At 36.6% G+C, this 20,040-nt stretch overlaps 2 protein-coding genes across 5 annotated transcripts in view; one reads left to right on the plus strand and one right to left on the minus strand.

The window, feature by feature from the left end:
• LOC126828855 (arf-GAP with coiled-coil, ANK repeat and PH domain-containing protein 2) overlaps positions 1–20,040 on the plus strand; it is a 59,597-nt gene that overhangs the window by 13,364 nt on the left and 26,193 nt on the right. For all 4 annotated transcript variants that reach the window (XR_008788686.1, XM_050558921.2, XM_056102116.1 and 1 more), the window contains 6 exons: positions 2,016–2,069; positions 4,373–4,431; positions 4,946–5,129; positions 5,423–5,467; positions 6,993–7,088; positions 8,059–8,133. Coding sequence is in view for 3 of the 4 variants with exons in the window: in XM_050558921.2 (XP_050414878.1) it covers positions 2,016–2,069; positions 4,373–4,431; positions 4,946–5,129; positions 5,423–5,467; positions 6,993–7,088; positions 8,059–8,133 (513 nt within the window). In the remaining variant the exon portion in view is untranslated. The remainder of the gene's footprint in view (positions 1–2,015; positions 2,070–4,372; positions 4,432–4,945; positions 5,130–5,422; positions 5,468–6,992; positions 7,089–8,058; positions 8,134–20,040) is intronic.
• Positions 8,770–18,065, minus strand: LOC126828856 (leucine-rich repeat-containing protein 15). Its single transcript, XM_050558927.2, has 2 exons — positions 17,953–18,065; positions 8,770–11,691 (listed from the first exon to the last, which is right to left on the minus strand). The coding sequence occupies exon 2, from the start codon at positions 11,637–11,639 to the stop codon at positions 9,210–9,212; it is 2,430 nt and encodes an 809-aa protein (XP_050414884.1). The 5' UTR covers positions 11,640–11,691; positions 17,953–18,065; the 3' UTR covers positions 8,770–9,209.

Here is a 20,040-nt window from a genome sequence, read left to right on the forward strand (position 1 = left end):
GGTTTCCTCCCACTGCTAAAGACCCCTACCCGCAAGCAAATTGTTGAACCATATGTTAGTCCCAAAATGACCTAGTTTGTGTCAAGTGGACAATAAAACCCCATTTCTCTCTCTCTATTTGAACTTTGTAAAGTTCATAAGACTAAGATTTTTAACAGTCTCACTTGAATCTCAAACTCATTAAGTGTTATTGGTGAAAGACAACTTATTACAAAACTAAGAGAATTATACGGGACAACAATCACTGGTGTATTATACACAGGCGTTGAATGATCAGAACTTAAATTAATTTTCTGATATTTCTTGAGTTTGAAAAAAACACTAGGGTTTTATTGGTCTGCAAATTTGTAGAATGTAGTTGATTGGCTAAAAAAAATGTCAAAGAAGTTAACATTTAGAGCTAACATTAGAGTTATAGGGTTGGATGAATGCCTAAGGCTTGGTATGGTTTCTAGGGGTGTTGGATATAGCTAGATGTAGGCTTGGTATGGTTTCCAGGGGTGTTGGATATGGCTAGATGTAGGCTTGGTATGGTTTCCAGTGGTGTTAGATATGGCTAGCTAGATGTAGGCTTTATCAGAATGTTGGCATTGACAAGCCAGGTTATGGTGTCTGATAGTATTGGTGTCAGTTGATACCAGCCTATGCTAGACTTTGGTTTCATTTGGTAGAATCATGCTAGAATATGGTATCTGATGGTATCAGATCATGCTAGTGTATGGTGTCAGTTGGTATTAGATCATGTTAGGCTATGGTATCTGATGGTATCAGATCATGCTACTAAATGGTATCTGATGGCATCAGATCATGCTACTATATGGTATCTGATGGTATCAGATCATGCTACTATATGGTATCTGATATCAGATCATGCTACTATATGGTATCTGATAATATCAGATCATGCTACTATATGGTATCTGATGGTATCAGATCATGCTAGTATATGATGTCAGTTGGTATCAGATCATGCTAGGATATGGTATCTGGTGGTAGCAGATCATGCCAGATTTAGTAGCTCTGTAAAATGGGTAATTATTGGGTGTCAGATTTGTGACAATTATAGTGACTGGATTTGACTCCTGAATTGTCTAAAACAAATTTGATATCGAAAGGATAGAAACTAAAATAATATTATTTCATTGATTTATATTTATATACAATGTTTATATGATCCAGGAGCTAGTCTAGCCTATTTTTATACAATGTATATACATGTAGTCCAGAAGCTAGACAGACCTATTTATATATTTATATACAATGCAAATTTTAAATTAACATCTGGAGAAAAAACACATGGAGGCCTAGAATTACATGTAGTAAATATAAGAACGAGAGCCCCAAAGCGCAATATTTGACTACGATAGTAAACAAAGTCTTGATTATCCATTTTTTTTATTAAATCATTAACTGTCAATCATGTTTAAATCCGTTGAAATTCTCGAGCATCCGATGGCATCGAGAGTTGATTATGACCTTGACAAGTTGATAAATGTCTAATCAATAATTTATGTAACATTTAAGGCCTAAAGAAAGACCTGCAATAGGCAGATTTAGCTCTTGCATATTGCATATTTAAGAGTGGTGTGTTTTGGGGGGTCCCGATCATATATCTACTAATTTCAATCCTCATTTCTTTTGTAAACTCTGTCCAACTTTGTCGGTTTTCTCCGGGTCCTCCAGTTTCCTCCCACTGCTAAAGACCCCTACACGCAAGCGAATTATTGAAATAAAATTGAACCATGTGTTAGTCCCGAAATAAACCTAGTTTGTGTCGAGTGGGCGTTAAACCCCATCTCTCTCTCTCCATTATACATATATACAGAATAATTCATGATTAGCATACTTCTCTTGTTGTTTTAAAGGAAGAAAATAAAAGTAGAAAAGATCATTTTTAACTACTAGAATGAAACAGAGGCAGATGGATAGCTCCATCAGTACATTTAATCATCTTTAGGAATTTAACCTAAGATTTTGAACTATATCTTATTAGTCTAATTGTACTATATTTTCAGGCCAGTTTAAGTCGATTTGCCCATGCAATGAATGAAATGTTGAAATATTTTAGTGTAAGTTTATTTTATACATATTTATATATACTATTCAAAAAAAGTAGGGGATATTTGATTTTTAAGTGTTATTAAAGTCACCTAATGAAACTGACGAAGAAACAAATGACAAAATGAAATGAAGTTCACATTCATCGATTTATTCCAAATGATCGTTAGACTAAGTAAGGCACAGACTGACCATTATAAGGGTAAAATGATACCCGGGGTCAAACAGCAAAGTTACCACAGCATCACAACCAAGTCAGTAACGGGTAAATCCTCCTCCGTTTGCCAAACAAGCATTGATCCGACGTGGCATACTCCTAATGAGACGTCTAAGGTCATTTTGGTCCAGATTGTCCCATTCCTGTTGCAACGCAGCAGCAAGTTCTTGGACATTGGCAGGACGTTGTTGACGTTGACGTAACCTCTGTCCAAGCATGTCCGAGACATGCTCGATGGGGGAGAGGTCGGGACTCAGTGCTGGCCAAGGTAATGTGGTGATGTTCTGTTGTTGGAGGTAACCTGTAACGATCCTGGCCCTGTGACATCTTGCGTTATCATCCTGGAAGATGAAACGGCGGCCATGACGTCGTGCGAACGGCACAACATGGACTGCCAAGATGTTGTCCCGGTAGTACTGGCCTGTAACACGCCCTGCAACAACATGTAAAGCCGTTCTTCCAGCAACAGTGATGCCTCCCCACACCATAACAGAACCACCCCCAAATCGATCATGTCTGATGACGTTAACGTCTTGGAAGCGCTCGTTTCGACGACGCCACACCCTCCTACGTCTGTCAAAAAAATCAACAGTGAACCTTGACTCATCTGAAAACATCACATTGCTCCAGCGTCGATTATCCCAGTGTTGACGATCCCTACACCAACGACGTCTTGCCTGAATGTGATGATCTCTCAAACAAGGGATCACGCGAGGACGTCGGGCGCGAAGGTGACCCCTATGCAGTCGATTCCGAATCGTCTGGCCACTCACTCTCACACCAGTGTCTGTTTGAAGACGAGCGCTGATCTGATTTGCTGTGATGACACGATTTCTCAAGGCCAAGGTACGGATAAATCGATCCTGGGCTTGAGTTGTCGCCCTTGGTCGACCTGAGCGTGGTCTGTCCTGTACAGATTGTGTATCACGGTATCTGGACCATAGCCTGCTTATGACAGACTGAGAAACATTCATCGTCCGCGCCACAACCGCCTGTGTTGTGCCGATCTGTAGCATGCCAAGGGCAAGTAACCTTTCATTTTGGGTAAGCCGACGCATATCAAAATTTGTTTTCTGGTCACTAAAACAATTAAACTGATGTTTCCACCCTGGAATTCAATGCCACAATGACTGTAACATTCAAAGTCAGAGTCGTGCAAATCTTGGGTTGGACCCCCATGATGATCCCAAGCATCACCTGCATTCCATGCGGTAGCTATTGGTGCGTTTGGGCGTCACATGTAACTGGAAATGTTTCTTCTGTTAGGTTCTATAGTGACTTTTTTCGTAGTCATTTGCATATTTTAGTATTATGCCCCCAAAATCAAATATCCCCTACTTTTTTTGAATAGTATATATTTCATATATTTATATGAAAAGAAACTAGCATTATCGTGTGTTGTATTCTGACTAGCTGGTCTATCTCTTAATTCCACGATGGGTACTGGTGTATGAAAAAAATAACTGTTTTACAGCATGACTGACTGGTAATAAAAATAAATATGGTTATGGCTGGTCATCCAACTTTACCAGTATCCCAGAAAACATTGCTCTGAACTGTGACCATGGTGGGGGGTTGGATGGCCGAATGGTTAGCACATGCGTGCTGTATCATAAGGTCTGTCATTGAGTCAACTGGCGTATTTTCGATTCCCCGGTTGTGTGTGACAAGGAGTAGAGTCGCCTGTCCAACCTTGTGGGTTTTTTCCAGGTCCTCCAGTTTCCTCCTACTGCTAAAGATCCCTACGTGCAAGCGAATTATTGAAATAAAATTGAACCATGTGTTAGTCCCGAAATGACCTAGTTTCTCTCTCTTTGTGACCATGGTAATAATGTTCATTGCCCTGAAGTATGATAATATGTAGTGCCCTGAACCATGGTAATGACAGGCTGTGCTTTGAACATGCCACAGATATTCTTCATTATAAATATCCCCATTTTGTCATTTATAACACTTTGTTCATTTGAATTACTGTTGTCTTCCGTTATTTTACTGTCTCGGTGGTGTATTCAACATGATCTACTTCTGTTTGCAACCATAGGGAAAGAGAATTTGTTTGTAGCATTCTATCAATATTTTAATATTTTCTGTTTTCAGATATTAATGGACCAAGCTAATCGCTGTGTTTGTAAAAATTTAAATAATTTTATTAAAAAGTAAGATGATATTTTATCTCACTGTTTATTGTGGGTGTGGCAACCAAGAGAAATTTATAAACCTCAAAAATGCAACATTCAATCCTTATATATTTACAATACATGTACCTGAAACATTATCTTTTGCAATTATTTAATAGTTCTATTTATTGTCATAAATGCTGTTGATCAGGCATGGAATAGGTATTAAATGAGCTGCAGGGTAACCATACAGATTTTGTGTCACCATGGTAACCATACAGATGGCATCACCATGGTAACCTGTCACCCGGGCAACTGATCTCCATCATTATTTGGGATCATGACAGAATCTTTTTGAAATCCAGAATTTTTTAATAGTGAACTTACTTTAAGGGATTTAATGAAAGAGATTTCAGAACCAACATTGAGTTTACGAAATCAGCGGTAGGCCTACTGTATATATCAAGTGAAAGAATCTGAGACAGCTGCACACAATTTCATAATTCATTAAAACTAAAAACGTTTGTAATTTTCTGTGTTGTTTTTATTTTAGTGATGTACGTAAAGTGAAGGAAGCAAGGAAACATTTTGAGAAGATTAGTGATGATATGGACAATGCCTTAATAAGGAATGCATCTGCTCAGAGATCTAAGCAACCTGAATGTGAGGAAGCATATAATGTTTTAACAGCCATGAAATCTTGTTTTGCTCACACTTCTCTTGATTACGTCTTTCAGGTAAAGCAAATTACAGGTGTTTACTTCAGTTATTTCTGTTTGAGATGCTGTATGCAATCAGCCCCCTTTCCTGGCATTTACATCAAATATTCCTCTGCTAAAAAATGTGGAAGGGAAAGTAAATAAGTCAATAATCACAGAAAAATTTGTGTGTATTCATTAGTAAATCAAATGCCACTGTCAGCAGACATTAGTAAATCAAATGCCACCGTCACCAGATATTAGTAAACGAAATGACACTGTCAGAAGTGTTCTTGATTCCAGATATTATCCAACTTATATTTTTTTTTCAGATCAATGTTTTACAGTCGAAGAAAAGATTTGAAGTATTAGGAACAGTAAGTTACATGTTAGAGTTAATTCCCTTTATATAGACCTTTCACAGTTATATATGCAAAATGTTTAGTTACGTAACTCTTTTGCATAGAGGGGAGTTGGATGGCCGAATGGTTAGCGCGCGCTGTATCATAAGGTCTGTCCTTGAGTCAACTGGCGTGGTTTCGAATCCCCGGTTGTACGTGACAAGGAGTAGGGTCGCCTGTCCAACCTCGTGGGTTTTCTCCGGGTCCTCCGGTTTCCCCCCACTGCTAAAGACCCCTACGCGCAAGCGAATTATTGAAATAAATAAAAAATTAAACCATATGTTAGTCCCGAAATGACCTAGTTTGTGTCGAGTGGACGTTAAACCCCATCTCTCTCTCTCTCTCTCTCTCTCTTTTGCATAGACTAGGTCACAACACACCTGATAAGTGATAGCCGTTTACTGTTTCCACAAATCGAAACTGTTTCTGGTTCTGTTCATACTCGACAGTTGGTTTGCAAAGCTGCTTTTGTCCAGTCGAGTTAGATAATAATGTTAGACAGAAATCTTCATTTGCTGTACACAGCAGCAATTTTGAACAAACTGTGCCATTTGGGTTTTGGAATGCTCTTCCACTTTTTAACGTGTAATGAAAAAATTGGTATTTAAAAAATGCATAATGTATTTAGAAGACATAATAATTTTTTAAAAAATGTTTAAAAATTACTTATTAAATTTGGAACAAGTATTTTGAAGACTATTGGACTCAAACTAAAAATGGACCCAAAGGAGTGCACATGACTCAAATGGGTGTTTCTTTCCTAAGTCATGTCTTTAGTAGGGAAGGTGCCAGACAGTGTGTTAAGAATTGGCCAACTCATAGAATGTCAAAGAAGTGATTAAATTCTTAGGCCTTTGCTCTTATAATACTATTGACGCACTGTTAACAATGTTTGCAGACCCATCTTACTGGGAAATTTAACCACTGAATGGCAAATCAAAATTGTGTTGTACCGATATGGCTACTATCAGTGAAACATGTTGGCCAATACACAGATACGATTACCGGTAGTGACTTATTAAAATATATTACACATTAAAATACCTTGATTGTCATGGTAATTGATGTAGATGTATGTCATTGTTAGTCAGGAAACGAAGGAATAATCGGTCACGCTTACTACACAACATCTAATGAGAAATTATTTGCTGCACAATTAATTAGTAAAGCATGACTATGCTTAAAATTAGGATTTTTCTACTACAGCACCAAAAATCTGAATATGCTGTAGCTGAATTGAGCTGACAAAAGAACTTTTGTAGTAGACTTATTCTTTACTAATTACTAAATGAATTGATGAAGGTTATGGTTTGCCTATCTCACTTGAGATAGTTTACATCCACAGCCATACGTTTTTGTCAGGTTTTCTGAATCATGTTATTGTTTTGATTACCAAATTATTCTTTTTACAACTAGAGTAAGTTTGAGACACTTTTATATTAAAACATGACTTTTATTTCTTGGCATGTTTAGATTTAATTTTTGATTTTATTTGTTTCAGATGTTGTCATTTATGCACGCTCAGAATACATTTTTTCATCAAGGTCATGATTTATTTGCTGATTTAGAAGTTTATATGAAAGATGTCGCATCCCAGGTCAGTTTGTTTAATATCCATCCATTTCGTTATGTCTTGCTGATAGCACCAGAGTCCTTTCGTTATGGGGAGGGGGGGTGGTGGATGGCTGAATGGTTAGCACATGCGTGCTGTATCATAAAGTCTGTTATTGAGTCAACTGTCGTGTTTTTGATTCCCCGGTTGTACGTGACAAGGAGTAGGGTCGCCTGTCCAGCCTCATGGGTTTTCTCCGGGGTTTTCCGGTTTCCTCCCACTGCTAAAGACCCCTACGCGCAAGCGAATTATGAAAATAAAAATTGAACCGTGTGTTAGTCCCGAAATGATATAGTTTGTGTCGAGTGGACGTTAAACCCCATTTCTCTCTCTCTCTCTCTCCCTTTGGTTATGTCTGGCTGGTATTCAACTACAATCTGCCCACTGTCAAGCGTTATATATCAGTATAAAGTTAAATGATGTGGATTCATACACGCAGGATGTTTACATATGACCGATTTACGGCAATGGCGCATATGCCGATTAAGGGCCATGGGGCATATTACTGATTATGGGCAATGGGGCATATGTCTGATTAAGGGCAATGGGGCATATGCCTGATTAAGGGCGATGGGGCAAATGACTGATTTAGGATAAGACATTGGACTGATTTAGGGCAAAAGAAAATAGGACTGATTTAGGGGTTGGATTAATTAAGTCAATAAGGCAAACTTGTGGGGGTATATGACAGATTTAACTTACAATCCATATTGTAGTGTTTTTAAAATTCTTCTTAATAATGCTACAGCAGATGACAGCCGTCCATCAAGATTAGTGACATCTCTGTCATTATTTCTTTCTTGCACAGATTTCTTAAGTGTACTAAATAAGGTGGCTAAGTGGGTAAGATGCTGGCTTGTTAGTCTTGAAGTCGCGGGTTCGTTCCTGATTTTGACTGAGAAAGTTCATTGGGTTTTTCTGACGTGGTTTCATGATTTGCATTATTTATATTCAGGTGGATGAATTAAGTGCTAAAGCAAAAGTAGAAAGGAAGGAAATGGAAGAACGTCATACATTAGTCCAACAAAAGGTAGGTTTCTTCTTCTTTTACTATATAGCCAAAGTCATACATCATACAGAATTAAACTATGTACAGGGTCATTCCTATAAAATATTTAGGGACATTATAATAACGAGCTAATGTTGATAGTTTGTTCTTATAGCCAAGGATAGACCCCTCCCCCAGGACATGCCAAGTAATTAGCCACACCCACCTGGATATACCATGTTATATCGCATGCATTGGATAAGCCACGCCTCCTGGATATACCATGTTATTATGCGATGGATAGGCCGCGCCCCCTTGATGCTCATTTAAAACCTTTGAAACACATCCCACGTCGATCTCCATCACATTCTTTACTCCGCCAAAAATTAGGGTGTTAGATGGCTGAATTGTTAGAGCGTGCGAGCTGTATCATAAGGTCTGTCATTGATTCAACTGGCGTGGTTTCGATTCCCGGTTGTACGTGACAAGGACTAGGGTCGCCTTCCCAACCTCATCTCCAGGTCCTCCAGTTTCCTCCCACTGCTAAAGACCCATACGCGCAAACTAATTATAGAAATAAAATTGAACCATATGTTAGTCCCAAAATGACCTAGTTTGTGTCGAGTGCACGATAAACCCCATTTCTCTTCATTCGCCCAAAATATTGAACAAATTGGGTTATTTTAAATATGGAGTTTATTAAATTACATTTATTTTCTTGATTCAAGAGATAATATAAATACTGTTAAGATCTGTAGGTTGTCATGTACATATCACTGATCAAAATGTAACTTAATTTATCACAAATCATCAGTATTGATTCCATGTGCAGATCTGTAGGGTGTCATGTACATACCACTGATCTACATGTAACTTAATTTATTACAAATCATCAGTATACATATTGGTTCCAGGTTATATAAATAAAGTAAACAATTATGATCTCTATTGTCTTTTTGAAAAGTTATATGAATTAAAATGATATGTTATTACTGATTGGTTAGACACATTAGCACCTAGTTTCTCATTGGTTAGAATAACATGCATTGTGTAACAAGCACCTCCCACTCTGATACGTCAACATGTGAAAGTTATAATGTTGAATATGGAACATCTACTCACACAGGATTACGTTTTCTCAATCTTTCTTTCTCTTTTCTCTTTTTATGTTGACGATTTCTCTTTCTACCCTTTCCTCGATGTTTGCGACCTTTACCTTTATGTTTACGGCCATTACCTCTTGACTTTTGTTGACGACTCATTGGTGTTGGAGGTATGCTATCGTTGTTGGTTAAGACTTTATTTTGCTCTGTTGCCAAGGGTTGGTTAGAATCTGTTGAAACAGCAGTTTTGATTGGCTTTAATTTATCATCTGATTGAGTTCTTTCACTTGCTTTCTTCACTGATGGTTTCTTGTCAATTTTGGAAAGTTTTCTTTCTGATTTCTTCTTGTTTCTTCTCTCCTTCTTCACAGCTTGGTTTCTTTCTTGATCTTTGACCTTTTGGCTAACCTTCGGCTTGTTTACCTTTTCATCGTCCTTGACCTTGTCATCTGTTCTTTGGTATTGTTTGTTCTTGACCTTGTCATCTGTTCTTTGGTATAGTTTGACCTTGTCATCCGTTCTGCGGTATTGTTTGTCCTTGACATTGTCATCTGTTTTGTGGTATTGTTTGACCATGTCATCTGTTTTGTGGTATTGTGTGTCCTTGACCTTGTCACCTGTTTTGTGGTATTGTGTGTCCTTGACCTTGTCATCTGTTCTGTGGTATTGTTTGTCCTTGACCTTGTCACCTTTTCTATCGTATTGTTTGTCTTTCACCTTGTCATCGCTAGTCCTATCATATTGACCTTCGTTGAAATCTTTAAACTCTTCTTCTATCAACCAGTACGGGAAATCATTCAACATATTCTCGTCTGGAGCTATGAAATCCCTGTCTGGAACTTCATGTATTTCCTGTCCATTCAAACCATACGGAGTCTCACATTTCGGAGGAGAATATTCGTAAAACACGACATCAGAACTGGCTGAATCAATCCATTGTTTTAACCACAAAAGTTTGTCGTCACAAATCCAAGCATTTCCATCTAATGTCACTTTTTCTATATTGGGAAATACTTGTCGGAAAATTGGCGCCAGTTTATGCAAATTATTGTATGTCAGTGACACCATCTTAACATGTTCCATTACAAGATTGGTACCATCAAGAAGTCGCAGGAGATTTTTGGTCATTCCAGGACTCGCCATTAAATCAAGCGTTTCTAATTTTGGCATTGCTTCCAGAAAGTTTTCCTCAAAAAACACATCCTCTACGGGGTTGTAATTGATAGTCAAGGTGGTAAGGTTGGCAAGGTTACTAAATGCTCCATCATGAATGGTTGTAATGGGGTTGTTAGCGAGAAGTAATGATGTCAAGTTATTCAGGTTGGTAAACGTTCCAGGCTTAATGTCTTCCAGTTGATTCCCTTGAAAATTTAAAATTCGTAATTTTTTCAGATCTTTGAAAGCTTGGCTACTGATATTCACCACATTATTGTCCATTATATCCACAAACTCTAATTGAGATTTGTTCGAGAAAAGTCGTCCTTCGATTTGATAGACTATGTTTGAGCCCATGTGTAGTTGTGTGACGCTATCTGGAAGTCCGCGAGGAATGTACACAAGCTTGTTGCCACGTAACCAAACTTCTTTTAATCCAAGGGCATTACCCAGCGCAAAATATTCAACAATGTCAATTTCATTATAGTTTAGCGTAATCATTTTTAGTCCTGTCACATTGGCTAAATCTGATTGGTTAATTCTGGTTAGTTTGTTTTTGTTGAATCGTAAGTCACCAATCGATGCTGGAAGAGTTTTGGGAATTCGTGTCAGTTGACATTCGGAAAAGTCCAATAAATTTAAGACCTGGCTTCCGAAATTGAGGTCGGGAAGAATTGCTATAGGATTGCTGTTCAAAAACAACGTGCGTAAATTAACAAGGTTTTGGAACGCGTTTCTATGGATACTGGTTATCTGATTACCACGTAGATCTAATTGATGAAGATTTCTACAATTGGAGAAGTCGCCATCGCCTACTTTCTTTATAGCATTAAAGGCAAGATTCAGTTGATAAAGTTTTGGCGTATATGAGAAAATCCGCGATGACGACCTAAGACGATTATTGGATAATGTCAATGTCTCTAAGTTTCTCATCCCCAGAAATCCCCGCCCATAAATCTTCACAATCTGATTATCAGCTAAATCCAGGGTCATTAAATTTCGGAAGTTACGAAAAGCGGATGATCGAATCACACGGATTCGATTCCCACGTACCTTCAAAATTTCTACCGACGCAAGTCGCTGAAATGATCTTGGACCGAGAACAGAAAATCTATTGCTGCTTAAGTTTATTATGGATATTCCCTCTGCAAAATTTTTAGGTGGACTATTGATGCTTGCCTCGCTACAGTCAGCTACATTATTGGCACATGATCGACATTGCTGTGGACATCCAGTAACATTATTAACAAGTATAGCTACTAAAGTCACAATTATCCAGTAAAAAGCCATTTTAAGTTGATGTATATACCTGTCTCATTCTTTAACTCTTGATTGTCTAGTCCTAAAAAATAAAAGTAAAAAAAGAATTGGTTAACAATGTGATGTCAGGTATTCCAGATAAAAAGGTTGCGTGACTACTGCAAGGTGCTTCTGACTATGGAGGGTTGGATGGCCGAATGGTTAGCGTGTACGCGTTGTATCATAAGGTATGTCATTGAGTCAAAATTTTGTGGTGTCGTGACAAGGAGTAGGGTTTACTCCGGTTCTCCAGTTTCCTCCCACTGCTAAAGACCCCTATGCACAAGCAAATTATTGAAATAAAATTGAACTATGTGTTTGTCTCGAAATGACCTAGTTTGTGTCAGGTGGATGTTAAACCCCATTTCTCCCTCTCTCTCGCTTATGGTTACTGGACAGGTTATTACCACCCATGTGATTACATCTAAAATTAAGAATAGTTAATAGCTAGGATAAGTAGATACTTAATACAAAACAGACTAAACATTGGTGAATAACAGACCTGTGAAGTTATATTTAGAATAAACACATTACATTGATTACAATCCTCTACTTGTAGAAAAACTTACTTTAAATTTAAAATGAACATCTATTTTAATGCTAGAAACTTGGGATGATTTAACTTAAACATTTAACTTGAAACCTACATATAATGTTACGGAAGCTATAGTAGTCAAGCGGTCGGGGTACTGGATACTTGTATAGACAGGGGCCGTGGTAATCAAAGGGTCAGGGTAATAGATGCCTGTATAGACAGAGGCTGTGGTAATCAAAGCCAAAGGGTTGGGGTAGTAGTTTCCAGTTTTCCGAATGGAATGAAACTGGTTGTTTGTCTGGCTGGTCGTCTGTTGTCTGTTCACAATTTCTTTTGAACGCTCTACAGGTCAGAGGTCTTTTTCGATAAAACATTGTGTAGTTATCTCCCTGTTACCGTTTAAGCTTGTGAACAGGATTATTTGGATTCTTGACTAGTGTATAAGTAAGAATCCTATCATCATAAATTTCCTACATTGTTGTGGGATTTTGTATATGCGACTGTATTTGACTTTTAAAGCTTGATGATTAAACATACATTATGCAAGAACTAAATCTGCCTATCGCAGGTCTTTCTTTAGGCCTGAAATGTTATCTAAATTATTAATTAGACATTAATTAACTTATTCAGACCATAATCAACTCTCGATGTCATCGGTAGCCTGCGATATTTACTGGGTTAGGATACGATCTGCTGTCCTACGCTCATTCATGATTAAATCAAGAAATGGATAATCGAGACTATGTTTTTATTGTACCAACTTTAGTAATGATGATCGTCGATCGAGGCTACACCCAAAATTCAATCGCTAAATTCTCGGTTCAGAGGAGATCAATTTGACAGAAATTTTCAGCAAATTTCCTTTACATGATCTAGTTTTTAACTATTATAGTAAGAACTGCCAGCTCTTATCTAATCTCCCATGATATGTCTTTAATAAAATGAAAGCTGTATTTCCCAAACTGCCAGATGCTGTAGTTTAAACAAATAAAATGAATTGTTTACATGAAATTGTGTAAACAGATTTATAAACATGCAACATGCAGTGACGTTTATTTTAGCACAACTTTATAACACTAATATTAACGTTTTAACTCATCTGATTAAAACACAGATCCTATTTCGTTTCGTTTTTTATAGTTCAAAATTTCGTTTTACTTGTCTTTACTACACTAGGATCTGGAAGAGTTGTTATATTACCAGCTTTCTGGTTGAAGTGAGGGATTAACCAATGGAACGGCCTGTTACTGCTTGCAAAACACGCCTAAAGCTCGCCGTAACAGACCGATTCATTGGCTAATTACTCATACCATTCAGATCCCGTCAATGATAACAACTCTTCCAAATTCTAGTGTAGTAAAGACAAGTAAAACGAAATTTTGAACTATAAAAAACGAAACGAAATAGGATCTGTGTTTTAATCAGAATGCCATAAATAGTGTTAGTGTGTGAGACATAAAAGTTTTAAAAAAGCACAAAAATTAAAATAAACTGAGGAGTTTTTGAGGGGATATTTATTTCTTACTTTAAAGGACATTGTCCTTGTAAAACAGTCACTTATCTGTGTGTCTGTGATCATGTAGAACTAGTTATCTCATATTTCACGTAATTGTATGGAAAACTCTTGAATTACATATTTAGAAAACTGAATACCCCTATGATTAAATTGGCCACCCAGTGATGTCATAAACAATTGGCCACACATTAAATCCATTGAAGCAGCAAATGATTTGTAGCCCAATTTATTTAAACTACAATAAAAAAAAATGTACATGTTTTAAGAGGCTTTCGCCTTGAGAAATCCATGAAACGTAGAAAGGGGAATTGTTCAGATTTATTACCAAACACACAATTAAATTTGAACGCGTGTAAATCTTGAAAAGTCAGCATTTTATTTTGGAGATAAAGGTTTTAAAAGTAGATTTTAATTTCTGATGTATGAACTGAAATGAAATGAAATGGGGTTTAACGTCCTACTGTTCTGCTTCGAACTGGGGTAATGAAGACAGGCATACGCCATATAGTGTGCTATGAGGAAAATTTTGCCCGGACAGCAGCACTACGACCTACTCTTATATCGAATTCCACTTGTCAAGGTATCTTTTACGTGCATGCCAATGTGTACACAGGTCCTTGTCAGGCCCTCCTTCCTGCATCACTGACAAGGAGGGAACCATGCCGGAAAATCTGAATGAACTTTCTCATCCAATGCAGGGATCGAACACCCGACCACCAGGCTAGCGAGCTCTGATTGATGATATACTGATGTTCTGATACAAGGCGAATTAAAAGATTTCAACAAACCAGTTTCAATTTACAATTCAAAAAATAAAATGAAGAGCCCCGGGGAAGAATAATCTAAGTCACTTTTTCAACGAACCCCAGTTAATGGCGCCATCTGGTAGCAAATTCTATAAGCTTTCTGTGGAATAATTAATTTCAGGTAAAAACGATCAGTCACATCGAACCAAGGCCCTTCTGAAATGGCCTCCTGGACAAATATGTCCATTGTACCCTTTATTTGACCTTAATTTGACTGAAAAGTGGAAGTCAGTTGTTATACTGGTAATTATGATTCGTATTAAACATCAATTTGAAGTTGTAATTAAACCCACTTGTTGTTCTGTTCTTGTCAAGCATTCTCATCCCAAAAGTTTTTTTTGCCTTTTATGCGAAAAGACAAAAATGTGACTTAGATTGCTCTTCCCTTGGACTCTTCAAATATTAATTTATTCCCAAAGAAATCAAATATAATATTAAATATTTCAGACATTTTGTTTAATTTTAAGAACTCAGTTCAACTAAGCTCCTGATTAATTGTCTTGTATTCGAAATTTGATGTTTGGTTCTCACCAACGTGAGATAATGTTCCAGGAGATAATGATGATGTGTGACAAAAACTGAATTTCTTCCTGACAATGTTTGTGACAGGTGTAGGGGTGATGATTTTCCGTTTCAGAAAATAGCAAATTCCGTTTTAAGTATTTTTAATTCCGTTATTTTCCGTTTCAGAGCTGACCATATTCCGTTTTCTCGAGATAAAATGTTATTTTATGAATAAATGAATAAAATATCTTAAAATGCCTTTTATTACAAAACGGATCATTTTAAACCAATGATAACAAATGTTGAATTGTGAATGACTTGTAATGTTCAATGACTAGTTATTCTTTAAACCTGTTTCCCGAATTAAATAACAGAAAATTACATCTTGTGAGCTCGTTTCATCTTTTTAGCAGACGAAGCCATTTTTCTCAGCTGCTAGGTGTAGTCGCGATTTATCCAGACATCTTCGTAGTTACTACTGTTTCTTCGAGAATAAGGGCTGGATTCACAAGGCTACGGTATATTTCTGATGTCACGTGGTTAATGCTGATAAACAGGAGTCACGAGCCCGGCAGTAAAATAAGAAGTAAATGAAACGATTTTTACTTTTATGAAGTGACAGAAGTTTTTTTTAAGACATATATATACATTACAATGTTTAATTCAAGTTAAACTACAGAGTAATTTTATAATGGGATACATGAAAGACGGGTTTTCGTTTCGATTAAAATTATGATTCCTAAATGATGAAATGAAAGTAGCGAAATACTAAAATAGACAGTAACAAAACCACGCGATATCATTCAATATTTCCGATTTTTATGAATGAAAAGATGAAATACTTGGATAACTGCAAAATTATTTTGAGTTTGTGTTTAGTATCAGCAAATATCGGCTTTTCCATCTTTTTCCGTGTGAGATTTCAAATTCCGTTTTGAGTGGACAATTCCGCGATTTCCGCGTTTTTTCCGCGATCACGGAAGATCATCACCCCTACAGGTGCCTTATTTCCAGGGTTGGAGAGAGGAGAGAGAGAGAGTGTACATGTATCTTCAAATGTAACATGAAATGGGGTTTAACGTCCTACTGTTCTTCTAAATGTAAAAATATATTTTATGATACAGCTGTTAATTCTCATGTCAAACCTTGAACCCTTTCAGAATAATAGATGGTTATATTTTAAGTTGGTTGGACAAGTATTATACTCCACTTAAACATGATCTTCATGTCAACAATGTTTCTTGTAACCCAATATCTTGTTTACAAAATAATTTGTAATATGATATATTCTGTATTTATCTCACCTTTTTGTCAAGGTATTTTCCCCTGTCCCCTGAAACCCCTAATATTGATTGATTATCCCGTATGTTTCTACAATGAGACTTTGTAGGCTTGCAAATATTGTGAATGTTGAATCTCTAAAAAAGATATTAAATCCCAAAATGTTTCAATCTCCTTCTGTCTTTTCAAAGGGAGAGAGAGAGAAATGTGGTTTAAGGTCCACTCGACGCAACTAGGTCCTTTTGGGACTAACAAATGGTTTAATTTTATTTCAATAATTCACTTGCGCGTAGGGAGGAAACCGGTGGACCCGGAGAAAACCCATGAGGTTGGACAGGCGACTCTACCCCTTCTTTTTCGAAGGAAAAACAAAGGGAATAGTGAAATAAAAATTATTCTGTAGTAAAAATCATCCTCTTCAGATGATAGAAACAAACCAATACCACCTATAAGTTTTAGGAAACTCTCATTGTAACCAAGATATCATTTAATCTTGTGTATTTAGCACTAATTTACAAGCATTTAACTTCTCAATCACTGTTAAAAAAATAAACAACCCAATTGATTATTGATGTATAATGATTAATTTTTGAATAGGGGTCAGGAAATTAAACACTTTTAAATTGGACACTCATTATCAAAATTAATCAGTCAGCTTTAAATGGGACATAAGTACAAATTAGATGTTTTTGGGTGATTTTAAATGATTTTTACGAGTTTTTAAACAAAGAGTTGATATTGAATGAACGAGAGAAGTTAGTGTTAAATACACAAGATTAAATGATATCCAGGTTACATTGCCTGTTGTTTTTCATCCATGCCAAGAAATTATCTACCCTTGATAATTTTGTTTTGTTTTTTTTAGTTCAGTGCCATATATTTTAGCATGAAAGATTAGATACTGTCCTACAGCTGCCAACTTTTTAACAAATTCTATATTGATATTTATTTTACATTCAACGTTATTAAAATGTTACTAATACAAGATCCATATCGGTTTTATATTGATCAAACAGTATTTTACAGATCGATATATCACAGCCCTAATTCCAACTCTGTCTCTTGAGTAAAGTTCTTACAAATACAGAGATAAAAGTTACTTGAAATAATCAACAAACCAAGTCCTAAAAATCCAGTGTGGAATTTCCACAAAAATGGAAAATGATAATGCAGGTTATCATTTGTCAATTTAAATCAACATTGATGTTATGATCTTACCGGGAAAGATGGACTTCTGATATCCAATATTTAAGTTAAATAAACACCGTACCTTTGGTACATGAACGAGACTAGACATATTCCATAAGTCATGTCAAACGGTGATGAAATATTCTTATCTGGAGAGCATGCACAATAAATACTATCGGTGTAGACTGGAAAACCAGATGCAAGAGATTGCTTTTCGATTGAGACTTCTGGTGTATTTCGCCGAACATAACGGATTAGAAATTACAGTAAAAACATAAACGATTGAATGTAAATCAGTTTATATAAATTCATATTACAAGTTGCGACATGTGTCAATTTCTAGATCCCAAATATTTTTCATCCCAAACCTAAGAAGTCAATAGTGAAAATGATGAAAATATCACAAGAAAATATTAATCTTTTAAAACTGTGCAATAATTGCTTTGAATCTTGCAAATAGAGTAAAAACCTTACCTTTCGCAACTATTTGTTCCAATAATTAATTGTGAACCTTTTTTATTATTCCTTCATGTACTTGTAGCTTGTATCGTCTAGCATCGAATAACAGCTATGATGGATATTATAAGTACACTCTATTAGATATACCATGACACTTGACCTGTAATATTTACATATTATAATATTGACCTTAGTTAATCACACCTCTCTTATACAAGTATTGTTTGACCTTTATAATTAGCATAATTTAAGTCACCTGGTATGTATACAGAGCGTGCAAGTATTGAAAACCGTATTCTTCTTAAAAAAAATAAAAAATGTACTTTTACTAAATCTACTATGCAATGTTTCGGTGTAGACCAGCATTTGTTACTAAAAGTAGGACGGAATAATTTGGTCAGATTAATCTGTGAACTGGAAGAGGGTGATTAATCTGTGGTCTGGAAGACTAGCATGATTCAATCTGTGGTCTGGAAAAGAGTGATGCAATCTGTGATCTGGAAGAGAGTGATTCCATCTGTGGTCTGGAAGAGGGTGATTCAATCTGTGGTCTGGAAGAGGGTGATTCAATCTGTGGTCTGGAAGAGAGTGATGCAATCTGTGGTCTGGAAGAGAGTGATTCCATCTGTGGTCTGGAAGTGGGTGATTCAATCTGTGGTCTGGAAGAGAGTGAAAAGGTCTGGAAAAGCATGATTCAATCTGTGGTATAGAAAATAGTGATGCAATCTGTGATCTGGAAGAGAGTGATTCCATCTGTGGTCTGGAAGAGGGTGGATCAATCTGTGGTCTGGAAGAGAGTGATTCCATCTGTGGTCTGGAAGTAGGTGATTCAATCTGTGGTCTGGAAGAGGGTGATTCTTCGATTTGTCTCTTCTTGAACCTGAAATGTCATAGATAACTGATGAAAAACAGCAATGTTTTGAAGAGTATTGTCTCAACGTTATCAATCTAATAATTTACTATGCGTTGGTGCTAACACTGCCAATAATACTGCTGATTCAGCTATTGGTGCCAGTGATAATGCTGATTCAGCTATTGATGTCAATAATACTGCTGATACAGCTATTGGTGCCAATAATACTGCTGATACAACTATTGGTGCCAGTAATACTGCTGATACAGCAATTGGTGCCAGTGATACTGCTGATTCAGCTACATTTGTATTGGTGCCAGTGATACTGCTGACACAGCTATTGGTGTGTGTTATATAAAAGAACATAATACCACTATTAAACAGTACATGATGTTAGTATTCAGTCATTTTATAACCAAGTTTTCAAACAGGATGGAGGACCTAGCAAGAAAATGTTTCTGGTTCCGATTGTATGGACTATGTACATGTTGACATATAAAACTGAGGTCATGTGTACATTTTCGCGTGTTACAAACCCACGACTGTTCAAATTCAGTTGCTGTGCGGGCAATATTTCCCTCATAGCAAACTGTATGACATATACCTGTCTTCATTAGGCTATTTGATGCATGTGTGTTTATTAGGTTGACTACAGTATATGATATAGATGTACATGTACTAGAGAGAGAGTGAAGAGGGTTGATGTTGAAATAAGACTTGCTGTTTATAATCTCCTCCAATAAAACTTGTTTATCTGGTATTATACACTCCACTTGTTTATCTTACAGTCAAACTTTGTTTAATTTATAAAACTTCAGAGTTATAACCCTTGATCACTTTGTAGAATCTTCTTAAAACATCCCCTTACACCAGTATTGTGCTCTTCCTCAATTTCTTGTGAACTCTCTACAGACTACATTTATCTTCCTTCATCTTGTGAACTCTCTACAGACTACATCTATCTTCATCTTGTGAACTTGCTACAGACTACATCTATCTTCAGCTTGTGAACTTTCTACACACTACATCTATCTTCATCTTGTGAACTTACTACAGACTACATCTATTTTCAGCTTGTGAACTCTCTACAGAATACATCTATCTTCATCTTGTGAACTTGCTACAGACTACATCTATCTTCAGCTTATGAACTCTCTATAGACTACATCTATCTTCAGCTTGTGAACACTCTACAGACTACATCTATCTTCAGCTTGTGAACTCTCTACAGAATACATCTATCTTCATCT

This window comes from Patella vulgata, chromosome 7, assembly GCF_932274485.2.
Source record: "Patella vulgata chromosome 7, xgPatVulg1.2, whole genome shotgun sequence".
Taxonomy (NCBI): domain Eukaryota; kingdom Metazoa; phylum Mollusca; class Gastropoda; family Patellidae; genus Patella; species Patella vulgata.